General features: G+C 40.4%; 1 protein-coding gene across 1 annotated transcript in view; it reads left to right on the forward strand.

The window, feature by feature from the left end:
- The window catches only part of SLC16A7 (solute carrier family 16 member 7), a 125156-nt gene extending 106932 nt beyond the window's left edge, over positions 1–18224 (forward strand). Inside the window, exons 3-5 of the mRNA XM_024205104.1 lie at positions 11579–11722; positions 13342–14157; positions 17427–18224. Of these exons, the coding sequence (XP_024060872.1) occupies positions 11579–11722; positions 13342–14157; positions 17427–17698 (1232 nt within the window). The 3' untranslated portion in view covers positions 17699–18224. The remainder of the gene's footprint in view (positions 1–11578; positions 11723–13341; positions 14158–17426) is intronic.
- Positions 18225–22434: the final 4210 nt, after the last annotated feature.

The raw sequence follows: 22434 nt of genomic DNA on the forward strand, positions 1-22434 counted from the left end.
CTCCCTCCCCATGGAGTGTCCTATTTTTTGAATGTTAAAATATGGAATCCCTACTCACAGTGCAGCTCTCCGTTCAAAGCAGGCTGCAGCATGAGGTCTCAGCTTCCTCCCTCCCTCCCCCTCTTTCCTGTTGGTAGTGGCCAAGGGAAAGCTGGGAAATGTAGTTCTTTCCCTGCTCCAGGGCTGACTCTATAGGCAGGGAGCTAACCAAGGATCTACAGCTCCCAGGGCCCCCTGTTGGTTCTCAGCTCCCATGCTGGATCCTGCCGCCCCTGCAAATGGGCTGCCCCAAGCACGTGCTTGATTTGCTGGTGCCTAGAGCCGCCCCTGCTGCTGGATCACCTCTCCTGATTGGCTGAAGAATCTAACGGGCTTGCTTTTAAGCCCAACAGCAGTTCTCTGGCTGCTTATCACAACACCTGCAGTTATGATTCCTACTTGTGTATGTCTTGTTCCAAGCCCTGCTTCTGCATTGCTCCTACCTTCCTCCTGCCTAGACCTTGCCCTGCATGCAGCCTTGCTCCAGCCCTGCTCCTTCCTTAGACCCAGCTTTGCCCCTGCCTTGCCTTACTCCAGGTAACCCGGCTCTGACCCTTGGCTGTGGTTCCTGACTTTGGCTCTCACCATTGGCTATGGCACCTGGCCTCTGACTCCAACTCAGACCCTGGGCTCTCATTCCTGGCTACTGATGCCTGTTCCAACCACTTGGCCTGCTACCTGCTACAACCACTAGCAACCACATCCTCCTGCCAAGTGCCTAGTGTATTGGGGTTCTGCTCTGTGATTGGGGCTCCTAGGAGCTACTGCAGTAAAAATATAATAAATAATAATTGCATTACTGTTATTATTATAAATAACAAAAACTATGTACAGTGTAATACATGAAAGCCAAACCAACCCTATATCAATCAACAGAACTCATGAACGAATAACCAATAAACATGGTTAGAGTTCAAAAGTTGGTCAGAGTGAAGAGGGAAGTATGTGGGCTATGGGTGATGAAAGTGAGGTAGTTTAGCTTAAGATGAGGAACTGATGCATGGAGTGCAGATGGGATATTGAAGGACTGAGCTGCTGTTCCGTTGGTTTATATGCTTTGTGATAAGGTGGGATGTTGTGTAGTATTTTAAAATCTTTTTTTTTTTTTTTTTTTTTTTTTTTTTTGAAGGGAGAGAGAATATGTAGATATATGTACTGCAAATTGTGACAAGTTTTAAATCTCATGTATCCTTTTTCGGGTTTATCTTCTATGCTGTGTTGCCCCCCAGTCCTCCCCCTCCCCCTGACCCTACAGAAGTGATCAAAAGTCTTTGGAAATAGAAATCGTATCACCTCACAAAGCCCATCAGTCCCATTTAGACCTACCAAAAAATAAAATAGATTTTAAAGCATTGTCCAAGGATTTGAAAATTTTTTAAATGTGATCAGACTAAAAATTTTACGTTTCACCTGATGCCACAGAAGCCATTTTGCAAGCAATGTCAGGAAATTATAAAAAAGCATTTGTTGGTGAGCACGTAGCTTACAAAGGGAAAAGTAAGGTTTTGTTTTAGCAAACTAACCTAGGGTCCTTTGTCCAAACAAATCAACTCATCACATGCAAATAGATTTTGTAGGTAGTAAAATACTAAACTAAAGTTAGTGGGTGTGGTTTTTTTTAAGATTGTAGAGTTCCTCAGACATTTCCAGTCTGATAGAAAACAGAAATAAGTCTAAATACAGACAGAAAAGCGCTACACTGACTTTTCCAACCATATGGCTAATCTTGTAGTTGTATTTATATCATCTGACTTAGCAGGCTGCCATCTATAACAGTATATTACTGCAAGCTAAAATAAAATTATTGTGCTTATTTTCAATTTCTTTCATGAATTTTATGTTATGTACAAAAGTGTCACATTGTTCAAATTGACTCGTTTCAAATGCATGGTTTCCAAGGGATCAAGTATGAAGTATTCATTGTTAACATATGTTTTAAATGCTATCATTGTATTAAGCAACCTCTAGTGTAGTTCAATATAGATGTCAAGACAGAAGAAAATTCAAAGCACAAGTGGGAGGTACACTAAACACAATATGAGCACGAAAGGGTTTTAGTTCCACCAAAAAGTATATCAATGAGAAGTCAAACTAGTAAGAAGTAAGAATTGAGAAGATAGCTAAAGAACAAATTTATTTACTTATTAAAATAAATGTCACTTCTGCAGTGAGCGTATACATAGGAAAGACTTGAAGATGACCTCTGTGTAGAACTGAAGGTCATTGGTGGCAGCTTGATACCTGTACCAGCTGGTGGTGTTGTCTTTGAAGTCTGATTAGCTATCATCGAGTTAAGTTAAGCTAAGTTACAAAACATTTTTCTTCTATCAGAAAGAATGTTACCTGTTTGTGGGAAATCTGTCTAAGAGAAATATATTTGTTCTTAGTACAAAAAATGACGGAACACAGAGAAGAAAGCAGGGATTCTAGTGTCCTAGATTCTCTTCTTCTTATAAATTAATGGAGTATACCTAATATATTTGCACTCATAAATGTTATTCTACCTGAGAGCTGTGCAGGATATAGATTTTATGCCAAATAAATCTTCCTTTATTCTATTCCGTGGCCTTAAAGCTGATCTGCCACTACCATTACCTCTAGGTATTATGAAATGGAAATATCTAGGTATTATGAAATTGAAATATTGTTATCTGGTTTGCATCCTTTGAACTCTTAGAAACCTTCAGTAGAAAGCTGTTTCATTGTCTTCAGAGTTAGATCATTCATGAACTGTGTATTCCTTTTAGGGATGATAAAAGATCAGAACAGGTAAGTGTGTGAGTGTATGTGTATTAAACATATAAAATGAGTCCTAAACATTCAGTTCAGCAGAAATATCATGTTATGATTTTTAACAATAGAATATTTTACTGTTCGAGTTGTTTTAAGATTATATTAGCACAGTTAGTATTTTTTAAGAAGGTAAAAGGGTCATTCCTTCAAACATCTGCTTTTTATACCTTATTATTCAGTCATGTGTAGTCTTTTTTAACTGCTGCTCATGTACAGCATCATCGCTTAGCATGAAAGGAAAGATTAAAATGGTGATTGAAAAGAGAAATTAGCAAGTGAGAGGAAAAGAACAACATGGATTACTGGTGCCTTTTTTATTTAAAGGGAACTATAATATATTCTATTTCTACATCAGAATCCCGTTGTTCACCTCTGGCCAAATCTTCAGCTGGTATAAACTGACTGCAATGGAGCTATGATGATGTACACCAGCTAAGGATCTGCCCAATAGGTTTAAATTTACCACTGTGCAAAGGGGCCAGCACAAGGTGTATTGAGCAGTAAAATCTCATGTAAACACTCAAAATAGAACCTAAGTGTGACTTAAGTGGCATATAGGCTTTGTACAGAGGTGATGTTCATCCTTATATATTTAAGAGCCTTCAAGTGAGGGTCAAAGAGTTTATAATGCCACAAGTTTAGGTTACCCTTCCTATGTATAAAGGTACTTTATATATAGCCAAATGCATTAAACAAATACTAAAGTAAAAGTCATAGACTATCAGGGACCTCAGGAGGTCATCTAGTCCAACCCCCTCCTCAACGCAACGCAGGACTAATCCCCAGACAGATTTTTTTTTTAAAACCCCAGTTCCCTAAATGGCTCCCTCAAGGATTGAGCTCACAACCCTGGGTTTATCAGGGCAATGCTCAAACCACTGAGCTATCCCTCAGTGATTTAACTAATGATGTAGATTACACTTTGGGTGTACGTTAGTGAAAAAAAAATGATTAAAGTAGTGCAATTTGCATCAACCTGGCATCCTGTGGTATGTAAGATAAGTGTAATTTACATACTGAGAAGGCAATGGGCCTGAAACTTTATTGCCCTGTGCCTTTCGTAGTCATTTACATCAGTGCAAAGTGGATGCAAAATGTTTCCATGCTTTTCGGTAGCATTAGTGTAAATGATTAATTAAGCTGCAAGGCTACAGAGAATCAGGCCTAGAAGATGAGAAATGCATAAGAGGAAAAGCAACTGAAAAGAGGGTATAAAATAAGCCACACGGGAATTGGGCATGATCACAGGATAGAGAATGCAAGATATGATGAAGAATTTCAGAGTGCTGATTTTGAGAGCTGGCGAATACATCCAGCTTTAGTGTTCCCACTGGTGACAGTTTAAGAAAAAAGCTCCAGATAAAAATCCAGAGTCCTTTGCCATTTGATAAAGCTTCACCTGTTGCCATCTCTCTCCTGATAATCTGCCAAATAGTCCATCTTGCTTTGATAAAACTTCTAGACTTTTATTATCAAGCTGGTCATCCACTGTGACCAGTGTTCCTCTCAGTTTAGTCAAGCAGGATGTTTTTGTGATGTTTCCTCTGTGTGATCTGAGGAATGTGCAATGTGTTGAGAGTTTTAGACTGCTAGAAAGGATAACTTTATATTGAGAATGGGAGAAATTTTGCTCAAATAATCGAGCAAAATATTTCCATTTTTCATCAACATTTTCACTCTTCCATTTCCATGATTTCTGGAAAGGGCAAGTCTAGAGAAGAGTGGGGTAGGAGGAAGTTGGAAACCATTTTTTCCTCTATTTGTTATATACCTCTGGGGGCCCCCATAATAGTGAGAAGTTTTTAAAAAGAAAAGCAAGGAGAAGAACAATTAGAAACATCCAAGAGCATCCTTAAGTATCTTTGGGAGGCCAAGGGAGCAGACATCACTGACTGGCACATGTTTGTTATGAATTATTCCCTTTAGACGCTGTATATTTACCGTCTCAAGGGATGAACTGTCTTCCCTCGAGATGCAGCAGGAGGGGTGGAAGCTAAAGCTTTATGGTGGAGCTGGGACTATGGCTCCTTTTTACAACATTTTGCTTGGGACTGTGACTTTCCCAGCCATGGTCTTTGGGAAAACTCCTCCCTTCCCCACCCTTAAGTATGACTGTGTTGCAATAGGTCAGAGTCAGAGCCTGGAAAAAAACTACAAACCTATGGGAAGAACCTGGTCCACTCCAATCTGAGATAACACAGAAGTATAAATGGCTCTCTGGAGAGCAGATATCTGGGCTAAGCAGTCCTGAGGTAAGAAGTCTGGTAGTGACCAAGCATAAAGAGAAGGCTTTCGCAGAATCGTATGGTATTGTTAATTCCTCTGTTGATCAAATCAATCCCCAGGAAGAAGAAGAGTTTTGACCTATCTCAGCATCCTTGTCAGTTTTACTAAAAACAGTGTTTTGCCTCAGTTTTGCACATGCCTGCAGACTGGCTACCTCAGAAAGCATCTAGTCACCAGGGCTGGTGAAAAGGACAGCATACTAGCTGAGTGTACCTGCACCTTCAGAACCAGCTTGCATCAGTCCTCTTACATGTTGACTCACTGGTCTCGTACATACAAACAAGACCACCAGATGAGCCCACAAATGTATGAGCTATGGAGCCAGACCTCCCCTGCATGTAGAGCTGAATCTACCTTTCAGTGAGGCACATGAGGGGGAGGGGATGGAAAAGGGTCCTCAGCTGCCAAAAGCTGCCTGTGTACAGCTCCCTGACCCTCTCCCAAACCATCTCTCTGTAACCCTCTTATCCAGTTTGATACATACACAGGTGAGAATTGTTCCCTTCTTCCCTTGAAAAGTCTGCCCAAGTAAAAATCCAGGCAAGGATAGAAATAGAAAGTAAATAATTTTCCCATTTAAGAGTCAAGAAGTCTGCATATTGAATCAGAATTTATTTTTACTTGTTTTTTAAAAATCTATATGTATTAGCTGATAGCATGATTTTGCAACTGATTTGTTTCTTGAAGTTGAATGGCTGAAATTTGCTTTATATTCAAAAGAAGAATGTGCAGCAGGATATAGATACACGCTCGAATGTGAACATTACTTAAATGATTTTAGTTGCAGTTAAATGTAAAATCTCATTTGTGCTTGCCCATGAAAGGCCTGATTACATGCTCACAACTAGAATTTATGCAGATTCGTAAATCCATATATACTGATGAATATGTGGTATTTTATGAGACTCTAAAAACCAAAGTATATGCAAAGACATCAGCAGAAAATGTTTAATCCAGGTCTGATGGAAACTGGGAAATATATGGAGTTTCCTCATTCAGTGGCTTAACCCAACATTATGGTTTATATGACAATTAATATTCCCCACGTGTTTGTATCTTAAACTGAAATACTGGAATATTCCCAGAAAACAAAATTAAACTGGAGTTAAAGTGGTAAATACATGTCAATAACTTACAGGAAAAACTTTAATAGAATGTTGTAGTTAAGAAGAAGTTTGAAAGTCAGCAAATTGATTTCAAAGTTGTGCTTAAAACAACATTAGACTCTATGACCCTGCAGAGCACAGGTGCCTCCAATTCTTCCCTTTTATCCTCATCTACCACCCACCCAAAACCATGGGATCTCAAATAGATCAATGGTACTCTGGGATCTACACTGGTTGCCTTCTAGTTGGAGTTTAAGCCAGTATTGGCTTTGACCTAAGAAGTGCTAAATAGCCTGGGACCTGCCTGCTTACACTATCTTCCATTGTTGTATGCAGTGTAGTTGTAGCCATGTTGGTCCCAGGATATTAGAGAGACAGAGTGGGTGAGATAATATCTTTGATTGAACTAACTTCTGTTGATGAGAGAGAGAGACAAGCTTTTGAGTCACATAGAGCTCTTCTTCAGATCTAGGAAAGTGATGTTCCGAGTACCTTGTCTCTCTACTTATGAAATATTTATTTCCCCATGCATTACTGCCATAATTTAAGGCCAGTATACATGGGCGGCACGTAATGAAGGCTGGGGGAGGAGGGTAGTGGCGGATTTGGAGCCCCCAGAAAAATCTCCCGCCGCCATGGCCCCGGGGCCAGGGTGGGGGCACAGAGCTTTTCTGGTCTCAGGGCCATAGCAGGGGGTGCGGGAGAGGAGCAAGTAGGGAGTGGGGCCTCGGGGTGGAAGAGGCAGAGTGGGAGGTGTAATGGGGGCAGGGCCACTGGGGAAGGGATGGAATGGGGTGTGGCCTTGGGGGTGTGTGCAGGTGGAAGGGACAGAATGGGAGAGGGGCTCCAGGCTCAGATCTCCAGCCAGGGCTGAGAGCTCCTTCATGATCCCAGCTGAGGCTGAGAGCTCAACCCTAGCCAGGACCGAGCTCTCAGCCCCCCTCCTGTGGCTCCAACCTAGCTCTCCGCCATGGGGGAGGGGGGAGTGGAGGGCTGAGAGCAGCAAGCAGGGCGTGGCCTTGGCTGGAAGAGGCATGGCCTCAACTGGACGAAGCAGGGTAGGGGGCTAGCCTCCCCATGAAGCTTCACCTGTAGCACATGCCAGTAAAGATACTTGAGCTAGAGTTTCCAGGGAGATGCTGGCAGGACTTTCCCATTCTGAAAAAAAAAAGCCCCAGTATGTTCATCTTCAGGACACTTTTTGTTGTGGGACTTCTGGGATGAAGACTGTTGTTTTAAGGGTTATTTTTAGGGAGGGTGGGGGTATTTGCCTAATTATTTTCTTTAATTAGTTTCTGTGGTGTATGGTGAAGGCTATTCAGGTTTTGTCTTCATGTTTGGTTGTGCTTTTAAATAGTCGGCAGTGGTGCCTAGGTGCCTTTTTGGTGAGTGGATTAATAAATCTGAGTCAACAATTTAATTATATGTTGTACTGAAACGTCTCTCGGGTGCTGTCCCCATATCCTTCCAACACTCAACACTCCAGTATGTGTACCCCCAATCCTTTGCTTATCCTCTCCCCACCCATTCTTCCATGACTCTTCGAACCCATCCCCTATTCCTGATTCTTCTTCTTCTTCCTCTCATGAGGAGAGGTCCAAATTGCTTTAAGTCCATAACTCCAATATTCCATAATCTTGTACACCTCTACATGCAGCTCAAGGTGTTGTTTATAATGTATGAGCTTTAAATGGCTTGGGACCCAGCTCTCTGAGTGCTCACCTCTCCCCCTCTCTCCTAGCATGATGGTTGTGATGGGGTTCCTGAGGTGCAACCTGAACTGTGGGACTGCTGAGCCCTCTGTCTCACCAACTTGGGGTATCCCTCTCACACTGTGATGCTGTGACAAGTGACAAACCTCTGGCAGGTACTGCACTGACAGACCTCCACAGGCAGGACACACCCAACTGAGTTACATGAGTGCTTCTCCCAGCCACTCATAAACCAACAATAGAGAGGCTCCAGCCAATTCCCTCCAGTTCCCCAGCCTAGCAACCTTGGAATATGCCATATTGTCCTTGTTAGAAGCCTGACCAGTGTAAGTTTATTACCCAGTCAATATGGAGAGGACACACACTCACCTTTGTAATCTGAGCTGATATTGCCCAACCGCTTCAACCAAAACACACTGTTTTAGGTAAAATGGAAAACAGATTTATTAACTACAGAAAGGTAGATTTTTAGTGATTATAAGTAGTAAGCATAGAAGTCAAAGTTGGTTATCTAATAAATAAAAGTAAAGTCATGATGTCACTTCCCCTCTTTATAGTTTCTTCCAGCTTGCTGGAACGATCTATGCTTGTGACGTGGAGGTCCGCCCCCATTGGTCAAGCAGCCTCCATTGTCTAAATGCTCTTTCTGAAAAGTCTTCTGGGATGGCCTTTGGGCAAGTGAATTTCCCTTTAATAGGCCATCAGCATGTCTGGCTACTCCATTGTAGTACCTGAAAGGCTGGTTGTAGGCGTTCCCAACCTCACAACATATTTCAGTAACACACACATAGCAAAACGTCATAAAACTTCACATTCAATGATAGCACATGCAATCCAACATGATATTAATGTTCAACAGATCAAGACTTTTAAGATGATACCTCACGAGGCATACTTTGTACAAAACATATCATAATTACATAACAGCAGTGAATATGGGGGTTTCAGGGTGCTGCTTTGAGATACAGAGTGCCACAATGTTTCTTTCCTGGAGTTGTACATCCCAGGACTGGCAAAAGGATGTTCTCTATAGGAACCTTCATGGTTAGATCATGGTTCATGAGAGCATAAATTCAGTAAGCTTCAGGTCACAATGCAAGACGTATCTGGTCAAAGCGTTGAGTTTGAGTTCTCAAACTCATGTCCATGCTTCTCAGTAATTCTTTTTATGGTTAGTGCTGAAAGAAGACATGCCAATCTATCACATAGGAAACTGTTCCCAAAGTATTTCTGACCTGACCAGAAATGAAAAGTATTGAATATCTCATGAGAAGGCCTATCATCCAAATCATTTGAAAACTGTGCTAGAAACCTTTTGGAAAGTATCCAGACTTCAGTGTGTTTAACCAAACTAAGGACTGTATCATGCCATTGATTTTTAAACTGAACTTCCATCTAGGGCAGTGTTTTTCAATCTGTGGGTCGTGACCCAGTACTGGGTCGCAGCATATCAGGCACTGGATTGCCTTGCTCTGGTCAGCTCTGCCAACCGGGATGTTAAAAGTCCTGTTGGCGGTGCTGCCCAGCTACAGCAGGCTAGTGCCTACCTTTTCCGACACTGCGCTGTGCCCCAGAAGCCGCCAGCAGTGGGTCCATCTTCTAGGAGCTGGCAGGGTACTGCCTGCAGGCGAGAGTCACACTAAGCCACTTGCGCACCTCCGCCTAGGAGTGGGACTCATTGCTGACCGCTTCCGGGATGCAGCGCGGTCCGCAGTTCCAGGACAGGCGGGAAGCCTGCCTCTGCACCCTGGCTGCGCCACTGACCAGGAGGTAAGTCCGTGCCCCAACCCTGCGCCCCAATCCCCTGAGCCCCCCAAACCTGGAACCCCTTCCTGCACCCCAAACCCCTCATCCCCGGCCCCACCCCAGAATCTGAACCCCCAGCCCAGAGCCCTGACCCCCTCCCACACCCCAACCCTCTGCCCCAGCCCTGAGCCCTCCCCCAACCCGGAACCCCTTCCTGCATCCCAAAGCCCTCATCCCCAGCCCCACTCCAGAACCTGAACCCCTAGCCCAGAGCCCTGACCCCCTCCTGTACCCCAACCCCCTACCCTAGCCCAGCGCTCCCTTCCTCACCCTGAGCCCCTCATTCCTGGCCCCACCCTGCAGTCCTCTCCCATGCACCCCAACCCTCTGCCCCAACCATGAGCCCCTCTCACACCCCAAACCCCTCTGCTCCAGCTCCGTTGGGTCGCGGGCATCAACAATTTTCTTCAATTGGGTCCCCAGGAAAAAAGTTTGAAAACCACTGATCTGGGGCGACCAGATGTCCTGATTTTATAGGCACAGTCCCGGTATTGGGGGCTTTGTCTTATGTAGGTGCCTATTACCCCCACCTCTGTCCTGATTTTTCTCACTTGCTATCTGGTCAACCTGCTTCCATCAGATTCAATTGAGACTTATGCTTAAAATGTTGATGGCATGGTATGGGCCTAACCCATCACTAATAGTATCAGTTTTAAGATAGATCAAACATTTGGACCCAAACTAGGACATATTGCAAACAATGCATATCTCCAATTTTGTTGAACTTGATTTGTGTTGCCAATGAAAATGCTGATGTATATTTCTTTAGGTGTTTATTAAGGGAAATTTGTACTGGACCCAATACACAGTAGGAACCAGAATGATTTGCAATAAAACCAAATGTAATGCTTGACATTTCACTTTATATCTGGTCTCTTTTATCACCAGTTCTAAATCTAACCCCTGCCCCCCACACACACACAATGTTTTTTAAATGGAGTGAATATAGTGCTTACAAAAGTAAAGCTGTTAATGTTGGTTAGGGCCACATATAGTACAATCAGGTGTAGTGCAAGCTTCCTCAAGCAGCTCTGACAGCTTCTTAATCTTGATATGCCACACACCATCTATTCCTGTTGTGGGCCTTTAAAGAACATACAGTGCACATCATGACAGATTACATGCTGGTTCTTTGCTTGGGATGGACAAAATTACACTGGAATTAATTTCATTTGAAACTAAAAACCAGGTTTGTAGCCATATTTTCAGTTTCTAGGACCATTATACCAAGCATACTTCAGAAGGCTCAGACTACAGAACAGAATGATATTGTCCATTATCTCATTCAGATCTGGACAAGGAAAATAGATCTCAGCTGTCAGTTATTTATGCTCCACTTCAACACCTTAAGCAAGTGAGTAGTCCCATTGACATAAGTATGTTGTCCTAGTCAACAGCAGCCGTTATAGGGAGTTCAGAAAGAGCTTTCATTCTATCAAAAGATGTTGTAATCTGACTCATTTAGAGATCTCTTCTGCTCTGTTAACTATAGTTTTGATTAAACAACTTCCTTCCGTTTGAAATTCTGAACTAGACTGCAGACAGTGGGCCTAATCCTCCATTTCTTGCATACCCAAAACGTATATTGACTGGGCCCGTTGTTGGTTCTCTGAGAACTGTAATTAACAAGCTTGCTGCACTCATGTCTTACATCCTTTGATCCACTTCCATGACCACAGGATACTCCCAGGAAGGGTGAGTAGTCCTTTGGACTTCTAGTATGTAAGTTCTTGTGTTGTCAGACTCACAGGGAGGTACTTTTAGTCACTGAAAACACTCAACCGCAAATATATTTATCACTGCATGATGGATAATTTATCCTTTTCCTGCCATTAGGTCCCATAAGCAGTGTCTTGGTGAACAAATATGGTTGCCGGCCAGTGATGATGGCAGGAGGTGTATTGTGTTCATTTGGAATGATTACTTCCTCTTTCTGCAATAGTGTCCTGGAGCTTTACATATGTGTAGGAATTGTTGGAGGTAAGTAACTAGTTCAAAAATGGTAACGAGTCCAGTTAATTTCAGCTATCCTAAACTGTACTCATTTAAATTGATTTTTAGGATATTAAATTACTGCTTGGGATATTTCATGAACCTCTGATTATTTTATTCAATAAATGCCCTATGTATTTGCCATACTGTACTGCACTATAATTACAATACTGGAATTGATTGACTCATGACAGCACTTATTAGAGTCATTTGTATTGGGTTTTGCTTTGATTTTTTTTTTAGCCTTCAATCATATCATACTTTGAATAAAATAGCAGAGATGAGTACAGGTCTAGCAGATATGCAAACTCGAATACTAAGCTTCTGTAGGCTCACAAAATATATATATCCATATCCAGCAAAATAGTATGCTGGGCAGGGTCCACCTGTCCCCAGAATAAAAAATATTCCTGTCTGAAAACAAATGCTAAATCCCCAAAGCTCTAGAACTGATCAAAGGGTGGGAATTAAAGTGATAATAAGGCCACTAGATTAAATTACCATACTACTAAAGGGATTCTAATTTTTTTAAAGCATCTCTTTTGAATAAAGAAAGAAGGTGAGATTAGAGGTCATACAGAAGCATGGAATATACAAATGAGATCTTATTCTGTCACTACATCAAAGCTTATGTTTATCTGTAATTGACTTGAGTAGAAGTTAATCATTTTGAAAGAACCCTTTCTTACTGAGTGTGGTGGGTTTCTTGTTTGTTTTGTTTTATTTAAGACCTCACGTCTCTACTTTTTAAGAGCCAAATGCAGGGACCCACAACCTAGCCCAAGGAGTGAGCTAGGCACTACGTTTGCCCATGGGAGAAGAGGGAAGGAATCCTTCCTCTGAGACTACATAGCGGGTGCATTGCTACTAAAACTCTGCAGCTCTATTGTATCCCCACCCAAGGAGAAGGACCACAGGTGGATCCTCTGACTGCACATCTGGCCCAACTCTGCCTCACCTCTGTGCCCTGCTGTGCAGGGATCTGGGGTTGTGCATCCCCACACAGCCCCTTTCCCACCCCAGTGCAATTCCCACTTAACCAGTGATTCCACTACCAGAACCTCCACAGCTGTGGATGTGGGGCTGGATTTCCTGCAAAATCTTTATTTATTAATCATTTTACATCTTACTTTGGATACATGTTCAACCTTTAAAAGGGATAGAGGGATAAAAGCCAGTGGATTTCTCCTTTTAAATATATTGTGCTCTCTTTTGTAGATGAGGTGACATTTAATAACTTTTGTGAAATGAACCAGGAGAGAATTGTGTTGCAGCTTAGTGAAATACAAAATGGTGTATTCAAGGTCTTGATACCATTGTTCCTTTGTCACTCCATTGTCTATATAATTGCTCAAACATTACTATGAGTATTTATTTTTATTGCAACGCAATACAAGGAAATGACAGAACTCGAGTGTGACATAGTGGTGACATTAAAATGTGTGGAAATCAGTGAAACCACATTTCATTTTCCAGTGCTGATAATGTTTAATCTTCAGTGGGAATTTCTGAATGGCATTTTAGCTTTTTTGAATGATTTTGTCTGCTTATCGTGAAGGGTTTTCAATGTATTACATGCAATAACTCTGTGCTCTTTTGTTGTTTAGGTCTTGGCTTAGCCTTCAACTTGCAGCCTTCCTTGACTATGATTGGCAAGTATTTCTATAAGAAGCGGCCCATTGCTAATGGACTGGCCATGGCTGGAAGTCCAGTGTTTCTAAGCACACTGGCACCTCTCAATCAATTCCTCTTTAATGCATTTGGATGGAAAGGAAGCTTTCTCATTCTGGGAGGACTTCTTTTGAACTGCATTGTGGCCGGGTCACTTATGAGACCTGTTGGACCAAAACCAGTCCCTCCTGTGAAAAAAGATGTTGAGAAGGGAGCAGGAGATTCAGCCTTACACATGAATAACAAGAAGAAGTCATTCTGGCAAACTGTGAATAAATACTTAGATCTGTCCCTCTTTAAACACAGAGGGTTTCTGGTTTATTTGTCAGGAAATGTTATTATGTTTGTTGGCTTCTTTGCCCCAATAGTATTCTTGGCTCCTTATGCCAAACACAAGGGAATTGATGAATATTCTGCTGCTTTTTTGCTCTCTATTCTAGCTTTTGTAGACATGTTTGCTAGGCCTTCAATGGGACTTGTAGCAAACTCCAAATACATCCGGCCAAAAATCCAGTACTTCTTTAGTTTTGCTGTCTTGTACAATGGCATCTGTCATATCATGTGCCCACTGGCAGAGGACTATACAGGCCTGGTGGTATATGCTGTACTTTTTGGATTTGCTTTTGGAATGGTTAGCAGTATCCTTTTTGAGTCGTTGATGGATCTCGTTGGTGCAGCCAGGTTTTCCAGTGCTGTGGGACTTGTCACAATTGTGGAGTGCTGCCCTGTTCTCCTAGGCCCCCCTCTAGGAGGTAAGGATTCCTTTTTATTATCCTTTCCGATGCCACTGGGCTGGCTGTGAATATTTAAGTTATTATTTATATTTATCTAATATTAAACGTGCGCATGTTAGTTAATGTTGCCACAAGAACTGTCATGTTTTCACCGCTTGTTCTTTTGAATTTACTTTTGTAACATTACTTTTTTTTTTGGCATATCACAGATTTAGATTTATATGCAGATTTATATTGCCTGTGTGTATATGGTGTATGGCCATCATGGCTATGTATGTCGCTATATAAGTAGAGATACATACATAGATAAGATATGGTAAGATGGTATTTGCTCTCAGTGCTAGCCACCCAGTCCTATTTTTCATGTGCCTTACTAGGCAGTTAGCAGTGCTGAGAGCATCTCTTCCACAGTGGTGCTTCCACTACCTCCTGGTCAGCACAGCTCCCTCTCTCTAAAATTGGCTACATTCATGGGACTCCACTTCATTCCCCATAGCAAAGAAGCTACTTCTGTAGGTGCTACTTCACAAAATGGTTCCTAATTTCCCTAACCAATGGCTGCCAAACTAGTGGCTGCTTAAAAATAAAATGATACATATATAAATTGTCATTTTAAAGCTCCCCACATGCTACTTTACTACCTTACTGGTTTAATCCCAAGCACAAGGGAGATTATTGAAATAAGATTGATTCTCACAACATGGCTAAGTAAAGTGCATGCACAAGAGGGCTCTGATGGATGTTGCCCTTCAGAGCATAAGCAGAATATTGTCCCTCGTTATGAAAAGACAGTGTTAGTTAATTTTCATATACTGATCACCTCCAGAATTCTGATAAAAGAGCTGGGATTTTCAAAAGAGTTTTAGGGAATTAGGTGCCCAAAATCCAACTGTAAAATCCCTGACCAAATATTAATTTGAACTAAATATATACAAATATATACTTTTGAACTAAACAATATTAGATTTTATAGATGTGAATTATAAATGTAGATTCTAGTACTGCAAACTCTTACACAGACGCTCAATACTACACACAGGAGTACTCCCATTGAAGTCAATGGGTCTACTCATGTGGGTAAAGTTATATAGGTAAATGTTTGCATGACCCAGGCCATAATTTGTACTAAAATAACATCTGTTGAACTTATTTGTTAATGAAAATTTAAATAATGCCAGCTGATTATAACTTATACACTTTATTTTATTGAAATTAATATTTATACAAGTCATTCCAAATGAATCTGATCTCATCTTATCTTCATAGATGTTGGAATACAATAGATTCCTCTAACACAGACACTTGGAATGCCACCTAGTGGAGGGACTGTGTCTACGACTAATAAAATCCAGTCACCTGAAACATTGAAACCTATATTAATATTAAATCTAATATTAATGTAGTGATAAAGTATACAGCTATTTATTTTTCTTATATTTGTTATGTGGATTTTTTTAAAGGGATACATTTTGGATATAATCAGGTCACCTTTGTTAATTTCTCTACTTGAATACATTGAAAAGCTCATATTCCAGTTTTGATCTGTTCAGGTCTATTAAAGTATAATGATGATCTCATGCTTGAACATTAAGTTAATTTTTGTAAATAATTCTTTGAGACTGGCACTATTAAAAACTAACAAATTTCCTGGATTATCTACCTCAGTTGCAACAATATATCAATATTTTTATAGTACTATATTACTAGTATCTCAATATATAAATTATTTTAATATTCCTAAGTAGTAAGCATAGGGAATACTGCCAATACTGAGGTAAACGTTTCTATTTATTTAAGGCAAAACTACTAACTTTATAAAGGGTAACCACTGTGCATTATCTTCAAAGGTTTTATTGCATTAGATAAAATATTACTGCTTTTAAATGCTTTAAAAATGTATTTAAATTTAATATTTAAGCAGGTCAAAAAATTTCAGGTGGAACACTTTTCCAATGGAAAAAAATTAAATGAAGCATTTTGATAAAGTCAAACATTTTGACCTTATCAGAATGAAACATTTAATTTTTTTTTGAAATTATATATATTCTATTGTTTTCTAGCAAGTTATATTATAAAAATTATTAAAACACAATTTTAAAATATACAAAAATTATAAATATATAGATTAATCAATATAGAAACTAAACCTTTAAATTGACTCAAAACTCCCCTCCCCCCCCCCGAAATTTCATTTAGCAGGATATTGGAAATTTTTCAACTTTATTCTGATTTGGAAAATTTGTTTTTAAATGTTGGAGTTTCCCACAAAACAGAAATTCCAAGTTTTGACCAGGTCTAGTTGGTATGTCAGTATTATGGCCCCAATACAGCAAAGCATTTAAGCACATACTTAAATTATGTTAATCATCCCATTGACTTCAATAAGACTACTCGTGCTTAAATTATGTGTTTATGTGCTTTGCTGTATTGGGAGCCTGTCTTTTAATTTAGAGTTTAGAAAATGCAACAGAATTACAAGAATGACTCAATGTGAAAAGGTAGTCAGTCTTTGATCCAAATGGCTTATGAATGTAAGTCATGCTTGCTCATTGTGGCACTCCCCTTCTGGTAGTGGCAAGGTCAACTAGAGATTGACAAGTCTGATACAACCTCGACTAAAAGAGCAAGTTCCTTTAGCTCAGATGGTAGAAGCTCGTGTGTTAAGATACAGAGGTCCCACGTTTGGTCTTCGCTGCTGCTGATCCATCTGGGGGAGTAAGCATTACCCATACAAGTTTGAAACTCAGTTTTCAGAGTTTGAAACTCAGTTTTCATGACAGTGGTGTCGGCACACCCAGGTGAAAAATTCTGTCTTTGGGGACAGAATAAGTGGAGCACAAATAGCAGCTTCACAATGAGACATAGTGACAGCAGCTGAGAAGGCAGACACCTTTCCAGCCTCTTGTCTGCAAGCAGCCCCACTGAGTGCTAGACATCCATTCCAAAACAACAGTAGAAAGACATTAGGAGGAGGGGGAAAAAAAGACAGATCTGAATAGAAAATTATACAACCTACTATTGTTGACTAGACTCTACTTCCTTAGTCTCAATTATTTTACTACAGATAATGAATGCAATAGCTGCCAGTCTAACTAATATAAAATTTGTTACAGCTCCACTGTACATCTGTCTGTGAAAATGCCCAATCTAGGACAACTTTTATAGTGTTGAAAATACTTTTAATGCAGGACATTTATTGATAATACCTGTGGGAAGGACCTGGAATTTATTTCTGTCTACAGTTGGAATATTTTCAAGTGTGGTTTTGTATTGTTTCTGTCTTTCAGGTTGGTTAGTGGATATAACTGGAGAATATAAATACATGTACATTGTCTGCGGATCGATTGTGATTGTGGCAAGTATTTGGTTGTTCATCGGCAATGCCATCAACTACAGGCTTTTGGCAAAAGAGAAGAAGTTAGAAGAAGAAAAACAGAAAGCATTAAAGAATGCTGATCCCAAGGAAGCAGAACCTTTGACCAACAATGAGAATGAGGAGGCTGCCAACAGGGCTGACAAAGTACTCAATGATTCTTCAGAAAGGGAAACTAATATTTAATATGAAATATGGCTCAGACGTCAATGTTTTTTACTTCCATTACAAGTATTTTGTCAAGTTACAGGCAGGTTTTGTAGTAATAATGATCAGTCACAATATTGGATGAGAACAGAAATTTGCCAAAGCCAAGATTCCAGACAAATTACAATCGACAGTTTGTTTGTTTGTTTATTTTAGTGATGAGAATTTTAGATTTCAGAGACAGCGACTCCATGCACATGAGTCCATTCCAACTGTAACTATGGACAGTATGGGTCAGGTAGAGTTAAACTTTAAGGTCCTCCATGACAAATTATCTTGTTCCAAAATAACTTCTAATGCAACAGTATCTGTTTAGTCTTGTTACAGAAGCCATCTGTCTTAACCCTCTGGCCTGCCAGTGCCTGTTGACTTCTACCCGCCACCATATTTTGGCCTCTAGTATTAAAGAAGGATATCAGATTATGGGTCAAGATCTGAAAAGGAAGACAAAATACTGAAATGACCTGAGTAAAGTGCATAAGAAACTGCCTGCCCTTTTATAATGTATGCCCACTAGATCAAAAGGATGTATTTATACATATAACTACAATGTGGGTGTAAAAGATAAGGTTAGAAGATAAAAAAGGTAGATTTTTTTATTGCTAAAATGCAATAAATGTTTCATTATAATAAATGCAAGTGTTTGTTTTGTCCAGTGATAGCTAGCTACATATTTAAACATTTAATTTTAATTTTGAACTATGAGAACACTCAGGCTGCATTAATCCAAATTAGCTTAAAAAGCTGTTTGTATTAAAAAAAATAAAGATGAACATGTCAGTGGTACATAGGTTGTAAGGGTAGCTACCATTTCATTCATCAGATACCTAGACTTAAATTAACAAGAGGGACTAACTGGTTCAGGGGATTGGAATGGTTCAGCTTTTTATCTCTAGTGACCTAATCCAATACCCAGGGAAGTCAAAGTGAGTCTTTCCATTAACTTCAGTGGGCTTTGGTTCAATCAGTCCTTTGGTAATTAGTTCAAATCACAGCCATATGTTTATTCACAGAAGGTCATTATCCTTTGATAGCCTATGTGAAACGAATTTTAAGTTTTAACCTCAGGTCCTTGTGCACAGATAACCTCATTACAATTCCCATCTACCCACCTGGCACATTAAGCATAAACTAACTCCTTTGTTGAATGTATGAGCAGAAAGGCCCAAAACTGAACTCTCTATAAAACAATTGAGACATGTTGGCAGTGCAGGGTGGGAAACCTGGCATTGCCGCTGCCTGTGGTACATTTTTTTTTTTTTTTTGTATTGGATTTTGGTCTTGTTCCTACAGTATTTCATAAATACTCATATTCAATTTCAATTGAAAACATTAAAAAAAAATTCTTATAGGAGGACAAAATACAAACAAATGCTAAACGGTATCTGCCTATGATTACTCTTGAAAGCTAATACTAAAAGCTAATTCCAGGCTTGCAGAAGTTTCAAAGTGATGCTGTGTTAAATGAAAATATTTCTGTTTTATTTAGGTGAGTAAGGGAAGCTGCTATTCATAAATGTTGAAGGGAGGCACCTACGTATAAATGCATCTGAAATTGTGAAAATTAAAGGTCTGATTCATGCAACATTTATGAACGGGTTATGCACCACTCACACATGATTCAGGAAAACATACTATTGTGCAGTTAATTTGACCCTCCCCGCTTCTTTTAACCTCTGAAAGGTGTGACCATATTAAACATACTGATAAACTAAGCAGAAGGTGAAATCTCAATTTCTCAGATAAAATAAAGAAAGAAATCTGTGAAAAATTGGGCAGATGTGTGTGCATTTAAGGTAGATTTGCCCCAGGACTCATGTTCATGTTGATTATTTACATCAGGTTTTTGTTTTTCTTTTGACGTGCTATTATATTTAATGTACAATGAATTGCCATAGCGGATGCAACACTTTGTCGTTCCTTTCAAGACTCAGCGTTGTTTTCAGTAATATACTGAATCCACTTCCAATGCTGTACAGAAATGTAAATTGACATTTACCAATGCTCTTGCAGCAAAACAGGACCATTTTGAGAAAAATCTGGTGATTTTATAGGAATCTCAGCTGTGTCTAATGCACAATACAAGCAAATCTTGCAGAGAAAACACCTATTGTTACTCACTTTGGACTGGATTGAAGTAGGCTCAGTACTGTGTAATGGGTAGGGATAGTTCAGTAGTTTGAGCATTGGCCTACTAAACCCAGGGTTATGAGTTCAATCCTTGAGGGGGCCATTTAGGGATCTGGGGAAAAATCAGTACTTGGTCCTGCTAGTGAAGGCAGGGGGCTGGATTCCATGATCTTTCAGCGGCCCTTCCAGCTCTATGAGATAGGTATATCTCCATATATTAATTATTATTATAGTTGTGTCACCACAGAGCTTGATCACAGTTCCTGCCCTGCCTTGCCTTGCTTCATGGAGAACAAAACATTGAAATAAGTAAAACTGTGCCTAGGAGCCACATTGTGGCATCCTTACTTATGCTAAAAAGTACCTTACTCCTTAAGCAGTACCATCAGCAACTTTCTTTAGTAATCTCCATTTCTTTTGGGGGCCCTAATTCTGGGAAATGCTAAGCAACTCCCTCTTTATTTATGGAAGTGAAGGGTGCTTAGTATAGTATCTCAGACAGCTCTCAGCACCTTGCTGGATGAGGCCCTTCGATTCTATGATTAGTGACAAATGGGCCATTTGTCATTTTCCTTATTAATATTTTCTCCCTCCATTTCCTTACAAAACTACTAACCAAAGTCCTAAGGTGTAATCTATAGGAAAAAGGTGTTTTTCATCTTTATGAATGGCAAACTCTCAGTATTGGCAGCAAATAGACAAGCCCTTTGCTTGATGAAACTGACTCCTGCAGCACTGGACAATAGTTCGCAGAATAAATAGGTGGGAATTGCTCTCTTATAGTAGTTATGTTAGTGCTGACCTCAGCCTCTTTTTGTCTGATATCAGCCATAGTGTTTGTGCCCCTCAGTGCATGCCAGTTTGGGCCTCATCCTCTTCTTGCTTATACCGGGTTAATATAAGAATAACACCACTGAAATTTTAAAGTAGTGTGAGAATCAGACCCACTGCACTATGCAGTGTTGTTTCTCCCATGCTACTATATGGCTATATTTTTAGATAGCTTCTTAGAACATATCTTCACATGCAGTTAATTTCCTTTTATTTTTCTGACCTCCCTCCCTCTGTACTGTCCTTTTTAACTACAAAGAAAGACTTCACACCAATGAGTCAGGTTAGTTCTTTTTTTTCAAGCTTTTAATGCATGTCGATGTACATGAACCCTCTCATCTCCTCCTCACTGAACTGTTTGTAACGGTCTCCACTTCTGGATTATTCCCAAACTCACAGAAAGACCTTCTGATATTACACCTTCTGGCATAAGAAGTCACATACCAGAGCCCTCCTCATACAGAGTATGAACTATCCTGGTTGAGTTCAGCAAGGTCTTATTTTTCCCAATCAGCCAACTTTTCCCTTGTCATTATTTTAAACACTGCTCTCATTTAGAGGGTGAAATCCTGGCAGTGTAGAAGTCAATGACAAAACTCCCATTGATTTCAATAGGGCCAGATTTCATATCAAGTTTCTTCCTTTTATGACTCTGGTATACCTGCCAAATTTTCAGTGTGGATAAGAGAGATTTGTCTCACTGTTAACATAATGGGCCAACCCTTGCTCCCAATGATGATGTCAGCGGTAGTTGTACAATTGACTTTAGTGGGAGCTGGTCAGTTCCAAATGGTTCATGTACAATGTTGCATGGTGAATTAATGAGGCAACAAAACATGGGACATTGAATCAAGGTGTTACACACGTGATAGTGTGTGTTGAAAATACTATTACAGCAGTTTTTAAAAGGCTGAAAAGTAGGGTGTTTTCACATTTTGATGCAAGTGCTCTGCAAAATCAGAGATGCACTTTAGCAGGTGGAAGATGGAAGATTAGGACTCTCTTAGCCATACTGGAATGGGTTAGCAATATGTCCTTGTAAGAAACCCATACAGTGCTTTAGGTCGGCTCACTAGATGCTTCCTTCATATTAACAGGTCAGACAGCATCAAGAAGGGCACAATCTTTTCCTCTTGTTTCCTTCGAGATTCTTTTACAAGTTTCTATCATATAGAAGGGATGGGGAAAACATTGCAAATACAAATGTGTGTGACAGTGTAACAAGATGGTCAGTATGTGTAATACCTGTCATCCCTTTCACTCTCTCACCCATTGTCATGGCTGCTCATTAGTTTCTGCAGTGACTTCATCTTGACTTTGAGCAGTACTTTTTCTCTGTTACCATATCACCTCTCTTTACTGCATTGAGACCAGGGCTGGCTCTAGCGTTTTTGCCGCCCCAAGCAGTGCAAAAAAAAAAAAAAAGCTGCGATCGCGATCGGCGGCAGCTCTAGCGCCGCTTTATTCTACGGCGGCAATTTGGCAGCAGGTCCTTCGCTCCGAGAGGGAGTGGCGGCCCCGCCACCGAATTGCTGCCGAACTGCCGGATGTGCCGCCCCCCTCTTCGTTGGCCGCCCCAGGCATCTGCTTGCTACACTGGTGCCTGGAGCTGGTCCTGATTGAGACTGCTGCTAGTATTGACTCAGAAGACATGGTCCTCCCCACACCATGGAGAAATAGGAGCCCAATTATGCAGTCAGTCTATGTGCAGAACAGGTCTAAAGATTACGGATGATGGTTCTCTCTTGTTCTTT

Source organism: Terrapene carolina, unplaced genomic scaffold, assembly GCF_002925995.2.
Source record: "Terrapene carolina triunguis isolate 2854851 unplaced genomic scaffold, T_m_triunguis-2.0 Scaffold68, whole genome shotgun sequence".
NCBI classification, from domain to species: Eukaryota; Metazoa; Chordata; order Testudines; family Emydidae; genus Terrapene; species Terrapene triunguis.